This window comes from Gossypium hirsutum, chromosome D12 (genome assembly GCF_007990345.1).
Source record: "Gossypium hirsutum isolate 1008001.06 chromosome D12, Gossypium_hirsutum_v2.1, whole genome shotgun sequence".
Lineage (NCBI taxonomy): Eukaryota > Viridiplantae > Streptophyta > Magnoliopsida > Malvales > Malvaceae > Gossypium > Gossypium hirsutum.
In genome coordinates, this window is record NC_053448.1 from 11,718,758 (window position 1) to 11,743,876 (window position 25,119).

At 32.5% G+C, this 25,119-nt stretch overlaps 4 protein-coding genes across 19 annotated transcripts; 3 read left to right on the forward strand and 1 right to left on the reverse strand.

Moving 5' to 3' along the window:
* Positions 1–287: 287 nt before the first annotated feature.
* Positions 288–4,210, reverse strand: LOC107945754 (protein SEMI-ROLLED LEAF 2). 8 transcript variants are annotated; one of them, XR_005922380.1, is made up of 8 exons: positions 4,024–4,210; positions 3,843–3,917; positions 3,164–3,279; positions 3,017–3,072; positions 2,321–2,414; positions 1,120–1,554; positions 895–967; positions 288–653 (listed from the first exon to the last, which is right to left on the reverse strand). XR_005922380.1 is itself a non-coding variant. In XM_041108471.1 (6 exons), the coding sequence occupies exons 1-6, from the start codon at positions 4,024–4,026 to the stop codon at positions 528–530; spliced, it is 462 nt and encodes a 153-aa protein (XP_040964405.1). In that variant the 5' UTR covers positions 4,027–4,207; the 3' UTR covers positions 288–527. The 8 variants fall into 8 exon arrangements, 1 of the variants encoding a protein (XP_040964405.1); XR_005922379.1 differs by lacking the exon at positions 3,017–3,072 and having other exon boundaries at positions 1,120–1,391; positions 1,507–1,554; positions 4,024–4,204; XR_005922374.1 differs by lacking the exon at positions 3,017–3,072 and having other exon boundaries at positions 1,120–1,230; positions 1,507–1,554; positions 4,024–4,203.
* A 3,563-nt stretch (positions 4,211–7,773) lies between these two features.
* LOC107945753 (uncharacterized) lies at positions 7,774–10,273 on the forward strand. Of its 2 annotated transcripts, XM_016879866.2 has the most exons (3): positions 7,774–8,008; positions 8,497–8,585; positions 8,717–10,273. In XM_016879866.2, the coding sequence occupies exons 1-3, from the start codon at positions 7,863–7,865 to the stop codon at positions 10,108–10,110; spliced, it is 1,629 nt and encodes a 542-aa protein (XP_016735355.1). In that variant the 5' UTR covers positions 7,774–7,862; the 3' UTR covers positions 10,111–10,273. The 2 variants fall into 2 exon arrangements, with proteins under 2 accessions (XP_016735355.1, XP_040964406.1); XM_041108472.1 differs by lacking the exon at positions 7,774–8,008 and having other exon boundaries at positions 8,700–10,273.
* A 7,020-nt stretch (positions 10,274–17,293) lies between these two features.
* LOC107945752 (uncharacterized) lies at positions 17,294–19,855 on the forward strand. Of its 8 annotated transcripts, XR_005922381.1 has the most exons (6): positions 17,312–17,708; positions 18,305–18,376; positions 18,462–18,562; positions 18,679–18,784; positions 18,870–19,011; positions 19,421–19,855. XR_005922381.1 is itself a non-coding variant. In XM_016879863.2 (5 exons), exons 1-4 carry the CDS (start codon positions 17,583–17,585, stop codon positions 18,743–18,745), a joined length of 366 nt encoding a protein of 121 aa, XP_016735352.1. In that variant the 5' UTR covers positions 17,310–17,582; the 3' UTR covers positions 18,746–18,784; positions 19,421–19,855. The 8 variants fall into 8 exon arrangements, 4 of the variants coding, with proteins under 4 accessions (XP_016735354.1, XP_016735352.1, XP_040964407.1 ...); XR_001696722.2 differs by having other exon boundaries at positions 17,294–17,708; positions 18,305–18,562; XM_016879863.2 differs by lacking the exon at positions 18,870–19,011 and having other exon boundaries at positions 17,310–17,708.
* A 1,413-nt stretch (positions 19,856–21,268) lies between these two features.
* On the forward strand, positions 21,269–22,000 carry LOC107942601 (protein MAINTENANCE OF MERISTEMS-like). Its single transcript, XM_016876301.1, has 2 exons — positions 21,269–21,322; positions 21,437–22,000. Exons 1-2 carry the CDS (start codon positions 21,269–21,271, stop codon positions 21,998–22,000), a joined length of 618 nt encoding a protein of 205 aa, XP_016731790.1.
* Positions 22,001–25,119: the final 3,119 nt, after the last annotated feature.

Here is a 25,119-nt window from a genome sequence, read left to right on the forward strand (position 1 = left end):
AGACCAGGACCTTTAGCGGCGCTTTTTTTACAAATGCCACTATAGAACAAACTTTTAGCGACACTTCTCGCAAAAACGCCGCTAAAAAATATCATGCAAAAAAATTATTTTAATCACATAATATTTATTTTTATGATAAATATTATATTATGTTTTATTTTTTTAATTTGAACTTTAAATATACTTTTAAGGATAAATAAAAAATATTATTTAAATTAAATTTTCTATGAAAATGATAAAAGAAGGCAAATAAAGGAAGCTTAAATAATAATAATAATTAATAAAAGTGAGAAAAAGTAAATAATTAATAAAAATAAAAAATTGTAAACCTCAAAATTTAGGTAAAATCAACACCAAAGCAATGCAAGCCATTGTTGAGTCTAATACAAGTGAAGAAACTAAGATCCTAAGAAGAGAATCCTATTTTACTAACAGCAGTAAATGCAACTGACAAGAAATATCCATATTTTATCCAGTATTTATATCTAAAAATCAGATCAGAAGAAGCAATCTCTTTGCACACCATTTCAATTCCTAGTAAGGCCTTCGAAAGTAGTTGATGAAAGCCGGCATACACATCCAATCAACCAGCTTTCAGTTTCAGAATTTCCTTGGCGGTCCTTAAACGAAAATAGGGCATAGGGCATGTGTTCCTACATAAGCATGGAAAAAGCCAACTCAGTTCAAAGACAAATAACTAAATATCGAGTTTCAAACGAATGAATGTGCATGTGAGAGTATCTCCAATATGTACTTCTGCATTTTGTCATATATTTAGGCAGATAGACAATAGATTTTACATCCCAACAACTGCCCTGAGTACTAGAGTTTAATCACAGAAAAATCAAAATAAAACATGGACTACAAGTATAAAAAATTGTTCCATGGACTTACCTGCTCAAAACAAAGACTTAAGCCTCTGCTATAGAAGTTGATATATTTTAACATAAACATGCCACAATCAAACCTGTATATAGATTAAATGATCAGATAATCTAAATTTATCTAATCAACAATTTTTTTTTAAAATTAGTTAAAAGTTTAAAATCATGGATAAAAACCCGATAGATAAACAGGTATGGCAAGAGAAACAAAGCAGGGACTTTTATAGTAACTCACCTATTAGCTGAATCAAAGAAGCAAAAGCAGAAGAGAAAGCCGAAGTGAATCCTCAAAAGTTTGAAAATAATGAAGTCCCTTCAGTGCCAAGCTTCTTAGATTTTCTGATAGCTGCGTGGCAACTTTATAGTCTCTAGCACTTAGCAATTTTGAGTGGACAAAAATATACTTCTCTTTACATTTCAGCTCTATTTCAATCTTTCTAATGAAGCTCTAGTTGGGTGAAAGAGACTTAATTATTTCAAGATTTTTCAGTGAAGCTGCAGCTAGGACTAAAATATACTTAGTTACATTTGCATAATTAAATTGTATCAGATCAGAGAAGCATCAAGATTTGAATACAAAAGTGAATTGGTAGGAAAGCCACCACTAGAAAAGATAACTTACACTATCAAAGTCCATTGATATATGACAGTGTTCACCCATGAAACAGACCTAAGCAGAAGTAATGAGAAAAAGAGAAAGTGGTAAGTGACAAGAATTGGAAGTCAAAGTAAACAAATATGAGTAGAAAATACTAAATGAGAAAAGAAGTACCGAAAATGAAACATTATTAATGAATACAATATCTGAATAAAATTATTTAAAAAGAGAAACTCCCTGAAAAAAAGCAGGAATTAATTTGACTTGTAAAGAACTGGATGCTAACTCTTTTTTTTTTACAACATAAGGTTATTTACAGGTGGATTAAAGCTGTAAGTTCAACAAAAGCACACTTGATAACCCCTTATTCCCTTACAGTCCTTACAGAATTAACTTCTTTCATTCTAAAAAAAAATCAATCTAAACAATTGTTTGAACCGTTAACTAGTCTAGGCTCAACCTTATCCTACATTAAGAAACACAAAGCAGCGAAAACCAAGCCTCTTTCCATTGAAAAATATTGCAATAAGTCAGCCACTTAGTTTAAACGATGTCTTCTAACTGAGGATTCGGACTGTTGCATAAAGGTAGAAAAGAAGAATCTACTTGAAAATATTTAAATAAGTTGTATGATAATCTTGCCGAACCTACTCGTACACAGTAGTCATTTCCGGTAATCAAACCAGCAAATTCACTGGAAACAAGTCTAAATCAGCAGAATAGGAAAATTGTGAAGAAAAGAATGACCAGAAAGACATGCATGCACACAACTACAACAAGTGTTAGATACAAGAAATAATAGATAAAAGAGAACACAATGACGGTTTATGAAATCTACAAGAGCATTGCAACCCAAAATTCGCATTTCATCCTGCCGGGTTTGTTCCAAAAGAGCCCGAATGATCCCTAATAAACAACTTGCAAAAAGTGGCCTGCAAGAATAAAGTGCTCCCGTGAATGATACAAATAAAATAAAAGCTACCTCATAAACTAAGGTAAATATAAACAATGAAGACAATCATAAACACCTGATTAGTTCCCTAAATACAAAAAATGAAAACTGAATCCATGAAGGTAGATAAAATTACTAGAATAATTTTCTAAATAATATAATCCTTCACTAAGCATGATCTTGAACTACATCGTAAACCCATTTTATTTTATTTTTTTGCAAAAATATGGTTAAGTTTTTAGAATCACAAAATACTCAAAAGTTTAGTTGACATGTCAAAGTTCTAAGGAAGCATCTGCACCTTAGTAATATAATCTCTCAAAACATAAAAAGCATTAAATTATTATTTATTGAACATATGTACCTATTTAATTGATAAAACCAAAATGTTAATCTTTATATTACCAGTATTCTTGACATGCAACCAAAGACAAGGTGAAACTTCAGATAATAACAAAGAAGGTTAGTAATTAGATTATAAATTAATAAGTAGTTATCTTCCAACGTTTAATCCCTGCTAGAATATGGTCCCCCAACCCTTGAACAATAAGTTACAATAACAAGCCAAATATTATGCTCTACCTAACATATAGTTATTAAAGTCAGTGGCTCTTTCTTTGAAACTCCCCTGCTCCAAACTGCACACCCCAAAATGAAATGTGGCTGAAAAATTGATGCCAAAAGATTTTTATATCATTAAATATTAAACTTTCAACACATCAAACTTACATCTGCTCGTTACATGACGATAGCAGTTTCCTATAAATGCACAATACGGCTTTCACACATCCAAAGTTCTCATTCCGTAAATCCTTGAAACATCTTTGCTCTAGGTTACTTGTAATCTGTGCAGACAAATTGTTTAAAGATGTGAAAAAACAAATCAGCAAGCAATTCAGTAAAGTTATATGCATTTCAAGATTTAGCAAATTTCAAACTAATTTTGAACATCTCAAGGATACTTGCATTAATTTGAACTTTCCGAAGATTAATGCCAATTAAAACCTTTCAATCAGTTTTGCACATTTCTTGACAAAATTTACCAACATTTCAGAAAATATTTGCAAACCATCTCAAATTTAACTAATATAAAATAACCATTTTAAAAGCAAGATTGGATCCTAAACAACTAGAAGATATAAAACATCACCAAACTTATTATTAGAGAAGCCAATATAATAGAAAAATTGTTTTCACTTACAAGTTTCGTATTTTCATTTAGACTAGCAGAGATAAAGATAAGCACTTGTCAAAAAAAAATTGTGGAAACCAACATTGTAAAAAATTTTGAAAATGGGGATAAGAACTCGCCAACAAAATAGTGGAAAACAGAATATTAACATTTAAGAATTCCATATTTGAATCAAACTCCTCTAGGATAAATGAACTAAAAGAAAACCCACAATACCTTTGGTATTCTTAATGGGTTCCTCGAAGCATATTCACAGAGCTTCCCAATTTTCCTATCGTTTGGTTCTGCATCCTGTCAAGTCAAATGTAATTGGAAAATTGGTAAGCATACAAATACCCGTTTTTCTTCCTTTTTATAATGTTTTCTGCCCACAATCTGGGATGAAGAGGTATGTTACCATTCAAAGGGCCTAAGGACCATTTCCAGAAGCATGCCTTGAAGAAGAAGGGAAGGAGGTGGAGGAGCACCTGAGATGTATGCAAAAAGAGGGAGAGAGGGGAAGATGATGATGAAGACGGTGGTGACAGAGAGAAACACTTACGTGTTTTGAGGATATCAATTTTAGGAGGGAAATTTTAGGGGTTTCGGGGGGAAATTTTGGGATAAAACGGAGCCATTTTTAAAATTGAAATTATTTTTTGCAGTTTTTTTTATAAAAACGTCGCTATTGTTTATAAAAAATTATTTTATGCTAAATTTTTTTATTTTATTTTTTATAAATTGATTTTTTATAAATAAAAAACCAAGTACTCTCAAAATAACTATTGTATATTTTAATAAGAAAATAAATGATAAAATGGCTGTAATTAATTGTTAAGTTAGAATTATTCAAATTAAATAATTACCTATATATACATATCATTTTTATTTTTTATTTTTTTCTTATAATTTGGTCCTCTCCAAAATAAATAATTATACCTAAATATCCATATCAATCTATTATTTTTTTAACTTATTTATTAATTCTATTTAAACTAATATTTAAATATATCAAATGGTTTAGATTAAATTTTTTTAAATATAAAAGCATTAACTAATTGTATAAAATTTGACCATTTAACAAATCTCAAGTAAACATTAACCTTAAACCCTAAATTAACCATTCAATACATATAAAGTCTATCTATTATATATCTCTTAAATAATTTAAACTATACCCATAATTTCAAAATATTTGATTTATTATTATCTCTTTTACAATTATATAAGAACATATTTAAAATATAAATTAAAAAAATAATTAATCTAAACCCAAAACCTTAACCCGACCCCTGCATCCCTAAACCTTAAATCCTTAACTCTTAACCCATAACGTATAATCCTTAAACCCCTAAACATCTAACCCCTAAACCTTAAATATCAACCCTTAAACCATAATCCCTAATCCATAATCCCTAAATCCATACTCCCCAAACCTTAAAATATGAACTCCTAAACCGGCCTTAAATCTTAAATTAATTATATACCCTAAACTAAAAACCCTAAACAAATTTATTATTATCTCTTTTACAATTATATAAGAACATATTTAAAATATAAATTAAAAAATAATTAATCTAAACCTAAAACCCTAACCTGACCCTTGAATCCCTAACTCTTAACCCCTAACGTCTAACCCCATAACCCCCTAACCCATAAATCTTAAATCCCAACCCTTAAACCATAATCCCTAATCCATAATCCCTAAACCCATACTCCCTAAACCTTTTAAAATATGAACTCCTAAACTGGCCTTAAATCTTAAATAAATCATATACCCTAAACCAAAAACCCTAAATTATAGTGATAATTAATTCAATATTTTAAAATTAATACTATCTCTTTTATGATTATCTAATAAAATTTTTTAATATATAAATTAAAAAACACTCAGTAATGTACCCAAAAAACTTTTAAAAAACCCCAAAAAATATTTAATATGATAAACCTAAGTATTAGCGGCACTTTCCAAAAAACGCCGCTAAAAATAGATCATTAGCGGCGCTTCCCCAAAAACGCCGCTAAAGCACCTAGCATTAGCGGCGCCTCCTCAAAAACGCCGCTAAATCCCGGAGCATTAGCGGCGCTTCTTCAAAAGCGCCACTAAATCCCCGAGCATTAGCGGCGCTTCTTAAAAAACGCCACTAAAGCCCCGAGCATCAGCGGCGCTTCTTCAAAAATGCCGCTAAAGCCCCGAGTATTAGCGGCGCTTCCTCAAAAACGCCGCTAAAACCCTGAGCATTAGCGGCGCTTTTTTATAAACGCCGCAAAAGCCCCCGAAAACTCAAAAAACTACGTCGTTAGGCTTAGGTTTTTTGCGGCGCTTTTTGGAAAACGCCGCTAATACTCATTTTTAGCGGCGTTTTTCTTCCAAACGCCACTAAAAATGCAGCTAAAAGCCTGTTTTGGTGTAGTGCCTGAAGGGATCACTGTTTTTGTTCACTCCTAGTTACTAGGCGTGTTTTTTTTTTACCTAAAAATATATATTACTATTTAAGTGTTTGATTAAGTTGGTGTTACGAGTTAACTAGACAACAATTTGATTTTAGAAAATACTAGAACACTAAAGTTTAAAATAAATAATAAATATACCAATAAATATTGGGTAGGATAATAATGTATATTTAGTCTTAAAAAGAGAAAACTTGAATTTAAAATTTAAAAATAACATAGTTGAAAACACAACACAGACTGAGATTATCTCTTTTTTTCTTTTTAATTTTAATCACACCATTATGGTGACTTTAGTTGATACGAATAGGAAATATTTTCAATGCACTGGCTTCTACTTTCTCGCTGAAATATAAATACCGTGGAGTAAAAAGAAGTTGTTTCCCTTTTTATCCCTATGGGTTTATAAAAACTAATATGTTATATAATATAAATACATAAATTCTAAAATTATATATGAATTATGGTTCAATGTGTAATTGTATATATGAACTTTGATTTGATCCAATTTTTGTACATTATTAACACAATTATTGATATAACATCATTTTATGTTTATATATTTATATTTATCCAATATGATTATTAATTGATGTATTTATTTAAATGTGTATGATTAAATCAAACTTAAAATTTCAAGTATACATTTGAACCACAACCAGAGTTTCACGTGCACGATTGCATCAAATTAGAGTTCATGTATAATTTTAAGATTTAAATTTATTTTTATAATCTAATATATAGTAAATATATTTTTAATTATTATTTAATATAAAACAATGTGCTTAACTTTAAAACATTTAAAATGGTCACTCAACTAATACGATTTATTCTTTTTGGTCTATTTTTGTTAAGTATTGTTACTTGATGGAATGATAAGGTGGCAGTCCAAAAAAATGAGTATATACTTTGGTCATAAATTTTTAGAATAATTAACCTCAACCCTACAAATTATCTCATAATTCTTAAAAAAAAATAAAATCTAAAAATATAATAAATTAAAAAGATAAAATGTAGATGATATTTTATTTAAAGGAATAGATAGGTTAATGTAATAAAAGAAATGGCAAAAAGTTCCTGTTTCTAGAAATTTGGTCAGGTGAGAGCAAGAAGAAAGTTTGATATGGAAATTCTCTGTTTCTGGAATCTCATAGTCTTCTGGGTTTTTATTTCAACTTTATGAGAGGGAAATTTTTTGTAGAATACTTATTGTTTTATAATGTAATTATATATGGAATATTTATGTATTTTTATAAAAATTAATTAGGATTAATTTGGGATCTATTAAAGTATTGACACAATTGGTAAAAATTAAGAAATTTATTATTATATTAATTTTTAGACTCTCAAACGCACTTAAAGGAAAAAAGACACCTGCCGTAGTTTAGTCAATTGTTTTTTTACGTAAAATGCCACTTCATAATAAAAGAAAATGACGCGCATACAGTATAGGAACTTCAAACAACGTGAGCCAATTCAGATGATTGTTCCATAAATTCCTCTCCAATGTCGCAACGCAACTGAATAACCGAACAAAGATCCAATCCGATGCCGACAACAGTACCCTTGCCCTAAACCAAGTGGCAAGATGGGAGCCTTTCCTGTTACATAAATAGCCACTATCAGCCACGTTGTCCATTGCAAAGCCACGTTTCACCACCACTGCTTTTTTCTTCCTTCCTTTTCCTATAAAAACCTTAAAATCTTTAATGTAGGATCTTCAAGCTTCTTAATCTTGTTTTTGTTACCGTTTTTAGATATTTTCTTTTTCAAGAAAAGAAAACCAATACGCTTGTAGAGGTAAAGATGATGGAGAAGAAGAAAGTGGTGGGAATGCTGGTAATTGTATTGCTGTCAATGGTAGGGGTTTGCTGGGCCTGGGGATGGCAAGAGATGACAAAGGAAACTGTGAAGGACTCCTTGTCTGATTCGGGACTTGACAACTTCCTCGTGTAATGATCAAACAATTACTTATATCATACTGCCTTCTTCTTTTTTAAAATAAAGATTCACATATAATTGGAAATGCCATTTTAAAAATTGGAAAATTTTCGTGGGCGTTGTTGGTTAGGTTGAGACTTGAGACTCTCTTTCCTTTTTTTTCCTTCTAATTGTTTTCATGGATAAGCTAGTAGTTCAATGATCTACTTGATAGTAATTAGGGTCCACAATTTCCTCTTTTTTCTTAATTTACCTACTTTCCGGGTTATATACAAGAGATGTATCTCTCTCCAATGTATCTGGTTGTGAAATTCTTAAACAATGAAGGAGAGTGCATGATTCAGTTGACTATATTATGAATAAATTAGATACAAAAAATGTTCCATTATTAGGATTGATTAGGCCGGTTACATGGATCCGTTTGGCTTATAAATTGTGTTGACAGACATATGTGGTTAAAAACTTCTTGTGCGTCTTACAATGGTAATGACTCTGCCAGGGTCATGGGACAGAAATTTGAGAATGCAAGAGAGGCGGCTAAAGATATGATGGATAAAGGTGGAGATGGTGCCTCAATGTCTGCCTCTGGTAATTCATCTTATGCCTTTCCTATTAATGTTATTATTATGTCTTTTCGGAAGCATCAAACTATGCTGCCAAAATATCCAGAGAGGAAGTAAACGCAGCTAACCAGATGCTTAGTATGGCTATGGATGTAGATTCGAATCAGGTTGATAATGGTCGAGAGACAATGGCATATGGGGAAGACAATGCCTACGACGAAGCTCGGCATGAAGCTCATCATGCAGAAGAAAAAGTTGCAGATGATGAAGCCCATCATGCGAAAGATGAAATTGCAGATGCGAAGGAGCATGGAACAGATAAAGCAGCAGATACAATCGACGTAGCCAAAGAACCATTGGCAGAAGCCAATCAAAATGCTAGAGATAAAGCGATCGATGCCTATAAAAAAGGCAGCCAAGAAACTAAGGAAGCAGTAAATCATGGATCATCTGCAGATAGGATCTTCAGTGAAGATGCTATGGCTAAGTTTGAGGCCTGGAAAGAGAAGGCTTACCATGTTATAAGTAATTATGTAGCTTGGACCATGATTAAGGTTGTACTATCGCACGGAAAAGATGAAGCGAAGGCTTGCGATCTTGTAAGTGATGATGTAGCTAGGATTATTGATAAGGCTGCAGCCCATGCCTATAATGAAATAGGAGGATATACATATGCATCTGGTGATAAGATCGTGAGTGAAGATCTTATGGCTAAGTTTGGTGATAAGATCATGGGTGAAGATGTTATGGCTAAGTTTGAGGCTTTGACAGAGAAGGCTTCCCATATTATAGCTGATGGTGTAGCTAGGATCCTTAAAGGTAAGGCTGCAGAATCAATCTCGCGTGGAAGAAATGAAGTTTCCCATGTCTATAATGAAGTAGAAGAAACATATGTATCTGGTGATAAGATCACGAGTGAAGATGTTATAGCTAAGTTTGAGGCTTTGACAGAGACGGTGTGCCATGTTATAGCTAATGATGTAGCTAGGATTATTAAAGATAAGGCTGCAGAATTAATCTCGCATGGAGATGAAGTTTCGCATGCCACATATGCATCTGGTGATAAGATCATGAGCGAAGAACTTAAACCTAACTTTAAGGCCTGGGAAAAGAAGGCTGCCAATGCTATAGGTGATGATGTAGCAATTAAACATAAGGCTGCAGAATCAACCTCGCACGGAAGAAATGAAGTTTCCGATGCCTATAATGAAGCAATCAATAAGGTAGGAGGAACATATGTATCTGCTGATAAGATCATGAGCAAGGATGTTATGGATAAGTTTGAGGCTGCCATGGAGCAGGCTTCCCATGCTTTAGGTGGTGCTGTAGGGGTGATTGAAGGTGAGGAAGCAGAATCAATGTCACATGGAAGAGAAGAAGATTCAAATGCTTATGATGAAGCTAAGAATGAGTTGGGAGAAACATATGCAGCGGCAGATAAGATCTTGGGTATGGATGCTATGGCTAAGTATGAGGCTGCGAAAGAGAAGGCTTCCCAGGCTATGGGTGATGTTGGAGCTAAGATGAGAGCGAATATTGCTGAGGTGTGAGTTAAAATCTGAACTTATTTACTAGCTTTTGAGTTAAAGCTATTTGATGTTATTGTAAATTGTTGAGTTATTTGCTTTTAGTTTGAGACTTCGCATAGTGGTTTACTTCATATAGCAATTTCTGTTGCAACATCAAATAGTAATATTTAGCAATATTTTTGTATGTTCTTTTTGTGATAGACTTAGTTGATTTTTTTATTGTTCTTTAACTAATTTTTTAATAGTAGTAATTTATCTTTTAAGAAAGAAAATTAAATATAATGTTGATGAGACAAATTTAGAGAATTTATTTAATTTTATTATTAAATAAAATAAAAAATAGTGAAACTTGAGACTTTAGACACACCTAAACATCTTAAAACCCTGCGCTAAAGATTTTACATCTGAAAGTATTAATATTTTTCGAATGTTTTATTACGACTGTCTTTTATATTATATTATCTTTTATAACAACTAAATATAATTTTTTAATAAATAAAATCATTAAATATCAAATTAGAATTATATAAATTAACTTTAATATTAATACAAACACCTCTAGATATAATAAAATTAATTTTAAATTTCTTTAATTAAATTTGCACATTCAAACTTATTTTTAAGGGTTAAAGATTCTATAAATGATAAATCTTAAAATTATACATGAACTATGATTTAATATGAAATTGCATATATGAATTTTGATATGATCCAATTCTTGTAAATTATTAACACAATTAGTGATATAACATCATTTTATGTTTATATATTGTATACATAAATAATTATATTTATTTAATATAAAAATAAATTGATGATTTATTTCTTTAAATATATATGATTAGATCAAAATTAAAGTTTCACGTATACATTTGAACTACAATTAGAGTCTCACATGTACAATTGCACCAAAATTAAAGTTTATGTATACCACATTAAATTAAAGTTTATATGTAATTTTGAAATTTATCCCTTTAAATTTTGTATAAAAGTTTTTTAGAACCCCTAATCTTTTAAAATGTTTCTAAGGCTTATTTTTAAGTTTTCTCATATTTTTCGTCTGACGTGCGAACGTCTAGAATGGAAATATTGCAACAAATAAATATAAGATTAAATAATGGTGTTCGCAAGTATACAAGTCAAATTGTGATATAATAAAGAATGGTACAACGAAACACTCCGAGAAACATTCTGAGAATCGTACCGAAGGGAGGTTGAATTAAACTTAAATTAACTTTCAACATTAACAGGGTTTAACAATACTAATTTAAAATTATATTACGAAAAATCAAATTGAAATGGATTAATTAAATTAACCTAAAATTATCTAAAATAAAAACAATCAATTAACAATCGAAATTAAATCCAATAAAACATGCAAAAGATCAACTCACTTCAGTGTTCCTAATTAATTTTAGCACTCGGGTTTTATCGAGTTAGCTATTAATTAACCATTTATTACTTATCGGCCTCACTTTCTTGACCGAGATAACTTATAGTTTTCTCGGTAAACTTATCTCTCAATCTCGTTTATCCTAAATTACTTCCTAAGAGTGTCACTTCCTAGGGTTTAGTCGCACATAATTTAAGCCAACTAACTTGGATTTGAACCCTAATTCATCCGTTAATTAGCCACACATTCGTTTGTTAATCTATCTAAGGAAACTAGCTACTCATGGATCTAAATACAATAATTCATAAACTCATATTTAACATACAAAACAATGAATTAAATAAAAGAAGGGAATAAGAAAATAAATCCATTTCGGTATCAAATTGTGCGTGGGAGCGAGAGTTTCTTTAACAGTTGCATATAAACCCTAAAATTTAACTAACCATTCAAATAACTTAAACATTTAAACTTATGCATATAAACCCTTTTATTAATATTTTACAATTTCACCCTAAACTTTTACTCTTTATACAATTTTTTCCCTAAAGCTGAAACTTATATATTTTTCACAATTAGCCTAAAACCCTCTATGTCAAATTTATTATGGTCCTTCTACAGCCCCTAAACAACTGCATTTTATAAAAATTCCATGCTAATTTCAATATTATAACAATTCCTTCCCTAAGTTCAAAACTAACTAAAATTATTTATAAAATAATCCTATATATGACCATCAAACTCATGAATCTATCAACTAACTTCAAAAACACTTAAAGCCATTAATGGTAAGTCTCTAAACTTTTAATAATTTTATAAAATAATCTCTAAATTAACTAGATTAAGCTACAACGATATTAAAAATATAAAAATCAATAAAAACGGGCTTCAAACACCTACCATGCAAGAATATTTAAAGCTTGGTTAATTCTCCCCTAAGGATTCAATGGTGTTTCGATTTTGGCTAAGTGAAAAGGAAGAAGATGACAATTCCATCATCTTTTGTTTATGTTATATTTTTTTATTAAATTATTAAATTACCCTTAATTAAACTTATAACATGACAAAAATGCTAACCCATAACCATCCACCATAATAATTAAGGTATAACTTACTAATAAGACCATTCAATCATGCTTCTTTAGTCATTCAACACATTTTAATGGCCAATAGCGATCGACTTTTTCAACTCTTATAATTTAATCTTTTTTACTTAGTTAACTATTCAAAAATCAAAATTACTAAATCAAACTTTAATGTGACACTCTAATGGAATTGTAAATATTAAATAATTAATATTTACCGACTCACTGATCAGAATTGTAGTCCCAAAATCACTGTTTCGATACCACTGAAAAACGGATTGTTACAACTTTAATAGTGTTAGAATAATCAATTTAAAAAACAATGTTTTTAAGCATGGTGGAAGTTTAGTTTTTTTTTTAAATTGAGTCATTGTGATATTTATAGCAAAAAAAAATATTAACCAAAATTGTACATGTGCTTTGTACGAGGTAGTTAAATTTATCCCGACTTTTTACCAAACGACATTCTCCACTATTCTCGAACCACAAGCTGCTTTGAATGTGAGCTTAAAGTATCATGAACCAATCGCAAAAGAATGAAAATTGTTATTAACTTTCAGTAAGAAAGTTAATTCTCTCTATGACTAAAATTATGCATTTTTTTCAAAAAAAAAGAGAATTTATTCTGTAAAATAAATTACCATGATTTTTGAAAAAATAGCAACGTAAATAATGTGCGTAAATAGTTCAATACATAGTTCTTATTTATAGAAAATCTATACAAAACTTCTGCTGAAATATGATATAATTAAATAATATTTTAATAAAAATACAACTATTATAAGTAGGAGTATAAAAGGGTGACAGCACACCCTATAAGATACTAGGGGTTGCATGTATCGGGTTCAGAAAATGAAAATCAATGTTTGTTTATCTTTAGAAAAGGTAAGGAAATTAGTAAAAATATATAAGCAAAAGATAAAAACAAGTTAATTTGCATTTTAAATTATAATTTAATAAAGCAAAACATAAGCCAATATAAGAATTTATGGTTTCAAAAAGTTAACTTAAAGGTAAGAGAAGGCTTATATTGGAATAAGAAACCATTAGAAACATAAGGGGTTTTTTACTAAATTATTATAAAAAAATAAAAAATAATTAAAATATTATAACTTTTTTTTATTTACCAAAATATTATAATTTTTTTATTTACCAAAATATACCAAAAAATAAAAATAGAAAAAAAAACTTGCACCGATTTGACAACACCCTGGTCGTGCCAAGGTGTTGGCGGCACCAAAGGTGCCAAAGTGATTGGCGGGACCAATGTTATAATAGAGCCGATCGGTTGTTGGGGGGGAGAAGGAGAGGGAAAGAAAGAAAGAAAGAAAGGAAGGAAGGAGAGGAAAGAAAGAAAAAGAAGGAAAGGAGAATGGGAAAATGTTAGGATCGTCCCGAATAAGCAACGAACAAGTAAAAATAGTAGAAGAAATTGAGAAGATGAACACACAAATTTAACGTGGAAAAACCCCTCAAAAGAGGATAAAAACCACGGGCAAAGATAATTTTACTATAATGGCAAAAGAATAAAGAGTACAAAAGATGGAGATAAAAACTAAACCCCAAAAAACCCGAAAAACAAAGAACCCTCAAACGTAAACACAAAATTCTCTGAATGTGTTATGAGTTCTAATCTAATGGGTGTCTCTTTTTTTCTAAGATTGTAAAGGAGCCTATTTATAGGCTAAATTAGTAAGTCAAATAAACTATACTAATAAATGCTAAATATATTATACTAATAAATACTAAATCTTCTAGAAAGAAAATATATTTTTGTTTAACTTGACTTGCAAGCAATCTCTTAGAATTTGGGTCACACAATTCTAACAATCTCCACCTTGACACAAATTCTTTCAATGCCATCTTTGCCAAAACCCGCCACGGGCCTATCTTGAACTATGCAGGGAATTAACTGAGTCGAATCTATGCTTAGAAGCTGGAAGACTTCTAGCCTTCGACTTGTGCACTGCCAAATCAAAACTAACCCGGGTCTGATTTTCACGAATACAGTGCCCTAACTTTTCAAAACCTGCATCCAAAAGAGAACCTCTCTTCAAATGAGTTGACTTTGACTCCGTAACGGACGAGGGACGTCCGATTTCACCGGTCACTGTAGAACCTTCCAGAATATAAAGACTGCCGGTTCTTTTACCTTTTAACAAAACGAGAGCTCCACGAGATACTTTAATGTCGCTCGACTCGATGTTGATTCTGCATCCTTTCAAGTCTAAAATACTCAAGGAGATGAGATTCTTTCGTAAATCAGGTACATACCTGACATCTGAGAGTGTCCTAATCGTCCCATCGTGTATCCTAATTTTAACAGTACCAATACCGATTATTTTACTAGATGAATCGTTTCCCATGTGCACAACTCCACCTTCAACTGAACTGTATGTGGAGAACCATTCTCTATTGGGACACATGTGGAAAGAACATCCTGAATCTAGGATCCACTCAGACGTAAGCTTGGAGTTATCGCTCGTTGACACTAACAAGAAATCATCACCGCCTTCATCGACCAAATTAGCACCAGCTACATCTTCCTCGTTACTCTCAGCAGCTCTTTTATTTCGTAGTTTATAACAATCTGCTTTGACGTGACCTAACTTTTTGCAATAGCGACACCTTTTGTCTCGTTTCTTTGATGCTACCAAAACGGAAGCTTGCCTATCTGCTTTGCTATTCAAATCAAACTCATTGTCGAGTTTGTCTCTACTCAACAAATGACCCTTCACATCTTCGAACGAGAGTTTGTCTCTGCCATAAATCAGGGTCTCCTTGAAAGACTTGTATGAAGAGGGTAAAGAGCACAATAATAGCATAGCTTGATCTTCATCGTCAATATAAACCTCAACGTTCTTTAAATCATTTAAAAGAGTAATGAATTGACTGATGTGATCTTTAAGAAGCTCACCTTCGTTCATGCGAAACGTAAATAGACGTTGTTTCAACACTAAACGGTTAGCTAGAGACTTAGTCGCATAAAGAGTTTCTAACCTTTTCCACAAGGCGAATGAGGTCTTCTCCATCAATACCTCCTGCAATACTGTACTTGCGAGGCACAACTGGATTGCAGACAAGGCCTTTTCATCAAGCTCTTCCCATTCTGTTTGATTTAGATTCTCAGGCTTTTTACCTGTAACAACCTTTTTCAAGCCATTTTGAACTAGAATTGCCATCATCCGAACTTGCCACAGATTGAAATTTGTCTCACCATCGAACTTCTCAATTTCAAACCTTGTTGCTGTCATCTCTGACCGGGCTGATCTATGAAAGTTAAACTAGCTCTGATACCACTTGTTAGGATCGTCCCGAATAAGCAACGAACAAGTAAAAATAGTAGAAGAAATTGAGAAGATGAACACACAAATTTAACGTGGAAAAACCCCTCAAAAGAGGATAAAAACCACGGGCAAAGATAATTTTACTATAATGGCAAAAGAATGAAGAGTACAAAAGATGGAGATAAAAACTAAACCCCAAAAACCCGAAAAACAAAGAACCCTCAAACGTAAACACAAAATTCTCTGAATGTGTTATGAGTTCTAATCTAATGGGTGTCTCTTTTTTTCTAAGATTGTAAAGGAGCCTATTTATAGGCTAAATTAGTAAGTCAAATAAACTATACTAATAAATGCTAAATATATTATACTAATAAATACTAAATCTTCTAGAAAGAAAATATATTTTTGTTTAACTTGACTTGCAAGCAATCTCTTAGAATTTGGGTCACACAATTCTAACAGAAAAAAAAAGAAGAAGAGGAAAGGAGAAGAAAAAAGAAAGAAAAAGAAGGAAAGAAAAGGAAAGGAGAAGAGAAAAAAGAAGAAGAAGAAGAGGGAAGGAAGGAAAAAAAGAAAAAAAAAGGTAATTTTTATTATAAATTTAATTTTTTTGTAATATTTGTGTGTTAAAAATTTATGCTATGTAATGTACATTATACGTATTTTATTATTTTATTTAGCATATATATTTTATGAAATATATTTAGAATGAAAAAATTCATGGTATATACATTTTATAAAATTTTCTTAGGATGTTGAAATTAGTTGTTTTAGGAAAATAGCATTAAAAGTAAAATGATAAAGAAATATGTTTAAGAAAACATAAAATATGAAAAGAAAAAACGGAAATTGTATATTCACTGAAAATAATAAAATGCGAAAAAATTGTATATGTAATAAATTTCAAACATAATGCATTGAAATAATTTAAAATTATAAAATTAAAAATTACGATATTTTTTAAAATAATAAAATACGGATAAAAAAATACGAACAAATAGCCAAAGTAAGAGTGTATTAGTAAATTTTTTAAAAATTCAAAAATAATGAATACAAATAATTGAAACAAAATGTACTGAAATAATATAAAATAATAAAATACGAAAATAATATATTTTTATTGAAAGTAATAAAAATCAGAAAAATAATACGAGCAAAGGACAATGAAAAGGGTTTTTTTTGAATTTTTTACCAAAATATTACAAAAAAAATAAAAAAAATACCAAAATATTATAAACTTTTTTTTATTTGCCAAAATAATAGTAAAAAAAAGAGTATGATAGAGGGGAATAAAAAGGCGGCACCAATGGAGAGGAATAAAAAGGCGGCACCAATATGTAACTAATTTCCTTTTAATTCCTCCTTATTTATTATTTTTTATTCCCCTTCAACCCACTAAATTAATAAATATTAAACAGTGAAATAATGTAAAATTATAAAAGGCTCCATTCTCCTTACTTTTTAGAATGACTTTTTCAATAAAAAATCCTTTTCTAAAAGGAATGAAGAAGGGTCTCCATTCCTGAAAAGATTTCACCGATTAGAAAGTCCTTTCCTCCAAATGGAAAAGTTAAAAATTTCACTATTTCTTTAGCCAAAGGTGCTTTTGCTGATAATTTCCATTTTTAACCTGTCTTCTCCCCAAAAAAAAGTTCTTTCCTCTGATTCTTTGCCTGAGATATCAAGTTCTTTGTCCGAAAAAACGTTCTTTCCGCTGGAAAATTTCGAATCATGATTCCGGTGAACGCTCTCCCACTCCCGCGACGGGGCGCTGTCAATCAGCTGTGCTTCAGGGTCGAAGGAAGCACATGGAAGATTTCACTGTCTGCATGCTCGATCTCCACATTCCCTTCCCGAGTATCTCTCTTTCTTCATATCTTTTTTTTGTGCGGCTTCGTGGTTTTATTAGAATGCGTTCATAGGGGAATTAGTCTTACGATTAATATTTTCTTTTGTAAAAAGGATAAATTGATGTTGCAATTTAATGACAGTTTTTATGCTATGGATTGAGAATGAGATTCTAGGGTTTTTCATTGAATGAATTTGCTTTTGGTTGTTTTATTAACAAACTTTATCGCTTCGTTTAAGAAAAAAAAAAGCCTTCTTTTAAGATTGAATTTATGAAGTTTTGTTGGTTAATTAATTGCTTAGCTCTTTTCTATTGACTGTAACCAATGTAGCAATGATATTAACGTAACCAAAGAAGGTTGAGTTATACAAGTGGAGAGATATTATGCTAAACCGAACTACTAACTTCAATAGTTTACTTCTTAGTGTTCTTATAGAGGCAATTTTGTTTGAAAAGGATCTTTCTAAACAATGTAAGATTTGGTATTTTTACTTATTTTGTGATGGTTGAAGAAGTTTGTGCGTATCACTGATTTAATAACTTTGTCTAACGTCTCATGCTATGTTTTATTTTTAATATATAAATTTCTGATACATTGGAGCAGGCAAAATTGGGGTTAAGGAAGTTTCAGTCGGAGTTGTTGCAGTTTTTGATGGTCATAATGGTGCTGAAGCTAGTGAGATGGCTTCAAAACTTTTACTGGAGTATTTTGCTCTACATACATATTTCCTTTTGATGCAACTTTTTCCTTTGTATTGAAGAAGCAGTCAAGTAGGTTGCCAAATGTAGGAGAAGGGGATATTGTTTTCCAAGTGCTTAATTGGGACAAAGAGATTGGAAAGCATGGCTTGAACTTTGAAAGGTGATATCATGTGTAACTCAGACCATATTTATGTTTGAGTTCCTTGTTTTAGAAAATGGATATAGCTGTTGCTTGCTGTTGACGACTCTTAACCCAAAGTATTAATGCTTGCTCAGATTTAAGTTTTCAGTCCCAGAAAATCTTGATGATTCTTTTCACTTGGGTATATTGAAGGAAGCTTAGTTAAGGGCAATCCATGACATAGATACAACATTTTCTAAGGTATCGTCAATTAGTCTTCTCTTTCCTTAGTCAGAACTATGTGCATTAAACTTTCTTTGTATTGATGTGATTTTAATCTGTGAAGGAAGCATCTAGAAATAACCTTGCTTCGGGTTCAACAGCTACAATTATACTGATAGCAGATGGTCAAATTTTAGTTGCTAATATTGGAGATTCCAAAGCCATTCTGTGTTCCGAAAAATTCCATTCTCCTTCTGAGGCTAGAGGTCAGATGAATATTTGGTTGCCATTTGAATTGACCTAAAATTTTCCTAGACTCAAATATTTCCACAGCCTAATTAAAATATTTTTTCTCCACCTCCTTCCCTTAGAAAGTGTTTTTCATTGAGTTTTATCTGCCGAATTACATCATGGCATGTCAGAGTATGACAGTTAGATATATATATTCAACATATATAATGTCAGAGTATTGCAATATATAATGTTGGCCTCGGACACTATAGAAAAAGAAAGAAAAGTTAAAACTATCTTAAACATTTCCTTCTTAATCTTTATTCTGCTTCAGCTTCTGAACTTAATATTTTAATTGAGTTTTTTAATTTACTTGTTACCTCAGGTAGTCATGTTTAAATTGAAACTGATATATAATTTTTTCCATTGTTTATTTCATGAAAGGTTCCCATCTTAAAGTTGCTTCCTGTTTGCTTCTACCTGCTATTCAGCTGGCTGTGGGAATTAGCCATCCCTCGTGGATTTCTCTGCCATTTTTCATTGGAAGCTGTATTGGGCTAGTGGATTTGTCTTTGACTAGCAATTTTCTAGGACTATTCAGGTGGTTGTGGAAGGCTCTCCAGTTTTATGCAGGCTTCAGCATTTTCATGCTTTATGTGTATCAACTCCCTATATAGTTCTCAAGTATGTTACAGTGGATAGCTGATTTTGTTGGTCTATGCAAAATATGTTCAACATCTGAGTGGACTGAAATTTGCTCTTCTGTTTCTCTTGTACTTTTTTACATCATGGTATGTACTAGTTTTATTACTATAGGTCTGATTCTGTTTAAAGATTTTAGCTGAACCTTTAAATGAAATGCAATACACTCTTCCCTCTTCCTAGAATCTTATATTATGAAATTGACTTCATTTGAGTCTTTCTTGTGTCTGACATTTGTCTATCTAATAGTCCTTTTCCCATATTACTAATTTAAGATGGTTTGAAGTGTTTTCTTTCTATAAGAAAAATTTCTCGGACAGATATGAAGTATTTAGTTGCAAACTAGACTTTGGAGATTGATGACATTTTTACCATTCTGGATGCAATTTTTATTCAATTTGCTCAATGAAATTGCAGTTGAAAATTTGAGAGCTTCCTAATTAGAAACCACATATTTATATAATATATGTTTTTAATAGTTTTGAACAAGTTAAATTTATTGTAAAGAAATAATATAATTGAGAACAAGATTAGAGCAGCTCTATGTATATGCTTAGCACATTTCTATTGTGAATTTATATTTAGTATATAAATATTTTCCCTTTTTAAAATTTTAATCTAAATATATGTAATATTTTAATTTGTTAGGTTTATCTTTTCTATGTTATGTTAATATCTAATATGAGATATATTCAAATACATTTTAAAATAAAATAATACAAATGTGTTAAAAGCATTAATTAAAAAATAAAACAATTTTTATAATAATATAATTATGTCAATATCTAATTACAAATATTTAATTATTATATTTAAATATTTAAATATAGTTTATATATTTTAATTAAATTTAATAAATAATTAATATTAATTACTTAGAAATATTTAAAATTAATAATATTATTAAAATATTAACAATAAGTTATAATAAATTATTTTTTTATATTTTTGTTAAAATATCATAATATTAACTAATTTGAACATTATTTAAATTCATATTTGTTACTTTATAATATCATGTCTAAAATGGACATTTTATTCTTCACAAGCACTTTTTGACAGCAATACCAAACACTCAAATTTTTCAAAAGCATTCTCAAAAAAGTACTTTTCAAAAGCACTTTTCTATAGCACTTCTCAAAAGCAATGAAGAACTGACCCTAAGTTTATGATATTTTTTAAAATAATAAAATGCGGTGAAATAAATACGAACAAATGGCGGAAGTAAGAGTGTATTACTAACTTTTTTAAAAATTCAGAAATAATTAATACAAAATATTTCAAACAAAATGTACTGAAATAATATAAAATAATAAAATACGAAAATAATATATTTTTATTGAAAGTAATAAAAATCGAGAAAATAATACGAGCAAAGGGCAGGGATAAGGGTTATTTTCTTACACCAAATTAATTTAAATAACACACTAAATTAATAAATTTCAAACATTATGCACTGAAATAATGTAAAATTATAAAATTAGAAATTATGATATTTTTTAAAGGAATAAAATGCGGAGAAAAAAATACGAATAAATGGCCGAAGTAAGATTTTTTTACTAACTTTTTTTTCAACTTGCAGGCATCGCAATGGCTCGATTGATTGGAACCGATAGACACATATCTGATGCGGTTAATAACGCGGTGTGATTTATTATTTGTTAATCACGAGTTCTATTTATTTAAAAAGGATATATGCAGTATATACAAATAAATCATGTTATCGTAATATTTTTTTCTGTAATTTAACACTATCAGGACTCGTTCCGATTATTAAGGGGTCGTGTGAGTGTTTTAAAGAAAGCTCCGGATGCACGATTGATGTCGTACTTGGAGCTAGCTAGATTTGGGTCAGTAGCATTGATCCGGTCCTCCGACTTGCTCTTTGATTTATTACCTGCGCTAGTGGAGTGGTGGCGCCCGGAGACCTACACTTTTCATTTTCCGTGCGGGGAGTGCATGGTGACCTTGGAGGATGTTGCATCGCAGCTTGGGCTCCCAATTGACGGGAGTCCCGTAACGGGAGTATCTTCATTTACCGATCCGGCTGCACTTTATTATCAGCTCCTAGGAGACTCGCCAGGGGACGGTGAGTCATATTTTTCCGGCATAAAATTTACATGGCTGAAAGCCAAAATTGGACAATTATCAGCGACTGCCACTGAAGATGAGTTGATGTGCGCTGCTCGAGAGTACATCATGCATATCGTAGGGGGACTACTCATGCCTGTTGCAAACGGCGACAATGTGCATTTGATGTACTTGCCCCTGTTAGCTCATTTGTTCACTGCTAGCTCATATAGCTGGGATCCGCCGTTTTAGCAATGTTGTACCGGGAGCTTTGTCGGGCGACAAACTCGGATCTTGTAGACATGGGCGGATGCCTCATACTGCAGCAGTCATGGGCACTCTATCGGCTGCCGTTTTTGGCATCCATTAGTCACCAACCATATGTGTATCCACTGCTGAAGAGGTGATAAAATATAAATTGTCATTATTTGTAGTCATAATATATTGCCTAAACCCTATATTTTTTTTATAGGTGGAGTGTTCGTCCAAGTATTGGGAAGTCGTATACTGTCCCGATATACCGCCTCATGATTGAACAACATGCCCGAGAAGAGGTAAGCTGCTATTCTAATATTCATGACATCTATTCTATTTCTATATCTTACTCACAGGTTATGGCTCTAACTCGTTACAATGTTATTAATCTTGCAGTTTATATGGATGTCATACCTTAGGCCAGAAATTGCAAATGTTGTACCCTCGTCCACATACATTGATTCCCACATATGGTGCACTAACGCACCAATTATCAATTTCAACGTAGTCGAGTGGTATCACAGAGATCGGGTGCTACGACAGTTTGGCTGCATCCAACCTATCCTGGATCTGCCATGCCAGGTGGGGGTAGTTCACGGCATGACTAAGAGAGGAAGATTTCAAATGGATTGGGGAATTAAGCACCAGAAATTTGTGGCACTGTGGAACGATCTATTGCATCGAATACCTCAGATGGTTATAGTTACCGACCCGCAACTATCATCAGAGTATATACAATGGTACTATAGTTCCGGGAAGCCATATATACTTGGAGGCCAGTCGACTGTAATCCCCCTGCACGTGTAGCAACTTGGGGGGATCGGACGCAGCGAGCCCGATGGATCCGGATCCGATGGCATATTATCCTTCGCAACCAGCAGAGCCCGAGCAGGAGCCCCAACCAGATCCCGAACAATCACAGTCAAATGTGGATTCACATGGCTATCGTCTGGATTTGGCGGGCAGTGACTATTTTTCGAGCTTCGCAGGGGGCGAATACGCCTACGAGTTTGAACTGTTTGGATCCTACCCACCGCAGTACGACATGCTTGGCCCGTCCGACCCGTATCTGCAGTATCATGGAACTCATTCCGGTTCAAGTTCGTCGGCGGCAAACGAGCCACAGGATTTTTCCTCTATGTTTGTCACACCCCTACCTGCGCCGAATGATAATGTTGGTCGTCGCCCAGAATGTGATCGTCGACCTCCGAATAGGCATACCCCTAGGACAATACCATCGAACCATCAATTTTAGGGGTTTAATGCACTTTCTGTATAAATTTAATATTTCTAATTTAATATTTGTTTACTTCTGATTTTTTTTGTATAAATTTAATTATTTTATTTTTTCATTATATTAAAGCTGAATCCAATTATGAATGCCTCTATTTTCGATATAATTTTAATAATTCCAAATGCGCACATGGTATTTTATAACTTAATTTGGATACAATTTGGATACGATTTAAGCATAAGTATAAGCCGAATAATAAAAATTATTTCAAATGAATTATACTTTTTATAACAATATACATAAAAATTTTACAGCATTAGGTCAATTCCAACCCGATCCGGATGACTGTCTAACATGAAAGTTTCGGTTAGGGCATTTATTCCGACTATGACCACTTAACCTGCATATTCCACAATGCTTTCCGTCAGATTTCTCTCTAATATCCATCTCATTACGGATTCTGCTTGACTGCGGACGACCCCTTAGATTCCTCCGTAGCCCTTTGTCTGGGAGAAGCTCGAAAGTCATCGGCGGCACCTCCCACGTAAATAGGTCAGGTAGGACGGGGAACTCATTCTCCCAGACACGCAATGTGCGCTCCAACGTGTACACATCATCAACATATTGTTCAGCATCAAGGTTGACTTTAGCACATGCTGCCACGACATGCACACAGGGATAATGAAGTGTTTCGAACCTCCTGCACTCGCACCGTCTATTCCGGAGATCAACTTCGTAGGACCTAGTTGGTATACCAGGTCGACGACTGATGGTCTCAGTAACTCGAAACGTTTCCAGTCATCATGAATATATTTTCACGTTCATTGACCTCGCCAACCGACGGTTTGCGACCATTACATCCCTAACATGTTCGACAAACACATGTCCCGCCTGAATCTGGTCGACTTGCTGCTGACCCATTCTTGGCATCAAAGTAGCCAGCCTGTAGAAAGTAGCAGAAAATACCGATGCAATCGGAAGATGACGTGTTTTCAACAAGACAGTGTTGATCCCCTCGACTAAGTTTGTGGTCATTTGGCCATAACGAAAGCCCTCGTCAAAATTTTGAGCCCACTGCCACGGCTCCATTGTCGGAAAGATGTGTTTGTCTGCCCTTCCATGTCACTCTCAAGTCGGATCATTCTTTGCCGGAAAATATGTGGCTCTAACTCGTACGCTGCATACGTATTAAGGAAAAATAAGTTCTAGTAAGTCGATAACATCAAACATTACAACTTATATTGAAAATATAAGGTTATCATTTACCCATTGCCACGACTTGTGTCTTCCAGACAGCATTCTTATAATATTTGTGGAAGTTAGTCGCAATGTGATGGATACAGTAAACGGATCTCCATGGCACACCGGAACGCCTAATAGCTGCAATTAAACCCTTCCCTCTATCGGAGATGATGCAAATGTTATCATTCTTAATAACATACCTCCGCAAATTTATGAGGAAGAATTCCCAAGACTCCATGTTCTCTTTATCTACAATAGCAAATGCTATCGGGAGCACGTTTCTGTTACCGTCTTGAGCAACCGCAATAAGTAGGATATGTGTATATTTTCTATACAGCTAGGTCCCATCCACCTGCACAAGTGGCTTGCAGTGGGGAAATGTCCACACACATGGATCGAACGTCCAGAACATCTAATGGGAAATCCTTTTTGCCGACTGTAACTAGTCGTTCTGGCCGTAATATGACATTATCTGCAACTCAATCACAGTCCCCGATACGTACTCCCGCATAACAGCTATCCAACCTTGAAGCTCGTTATACGACGAATCGTAATCCCCATACAGTTGCTCAATCGCCATCTGTTTAGCTATCCATGCCTTCCGATATGAGACTCGATACTGGAATCGTGCTTGCATTTC

Excerpts from the sequence above, each read along its gene's own strand:
- LOC107945754 (XM_041108471.1), bottom strand. Across the intron at positions 2,415-3,163 it reads TCGTCATGTAACGAGCAGAT|GCCACTTTTTGCAAGTTGTT; the intron begins GTAAGTTTGATG and ends TTATTCTTGCAG. Across the intron at positions 1,555-2,320 it reads TTTTGGGTTGCAATGCTCTT|GTCTGTTTCATGGGTGAACA; the intron begins GTAGATTTCATA and ends ACTTCTGCTTAG.
- LOC107945753 (XM_016879866.2), top strand. The coding sequence starts at position 7,863 with ATGATGGAGAAGAAGAAAGTGGTGGGAATGCTGGTAATTGTATTGCTG. Across the intron at positions 8,009-8,496 it reads GGACTTGACAACTTCCTCGT|GGTCATGGGACAGAAATTTG; the intron begins GTAATGATCAAA and ends TGACTCTGCCAG. Across the intron at positions 8,586-8,716 it reads TGCCTCAATGTCTGCCTCTG|ATTCGAATCAGGTTGATAAT; the intron begins GTAATTCATCTT and ends CTATGGATGTAG.
- LOC107945752 (XM_016879863.2), top strand. The coding sequence starts at position 17,583 with ATGATTCCGGTGAACGCTCTCCCACTCCCGCGACGGGGCGCTGTCAAT. Across the intron at positions 18,377-18,461 it reads TCATAATGGTGCTGAAGCTA|AAGCAGTCAAGTAGGTTGCC; the intron begins GTGAGATGGCTT and ends TTTGTATTGAAG. Across the intron at positions 18,563-18,678 it reads CATGGCTTGAACTTTGAAAG|ATTTAAGTTTTCAGTCCCAG; the intron begins GTGATATCATGT and ends ATGCTTGCTCAG.
- LOC107942601 (XM_016876301.1), top strand. The coding sequence starts at position 21,269 with ATGGCTCGATTGATTGGAACCGATAGACACATATCTGATGCGGTTAAT. Across the intron at positions 21,323-21,436 it reads CTGATGCGGTTAATAACGCG|GACTCGTTCCGATTATTAAG; the intron begins GTGTGATTTATT and ends TAACACTATCAG.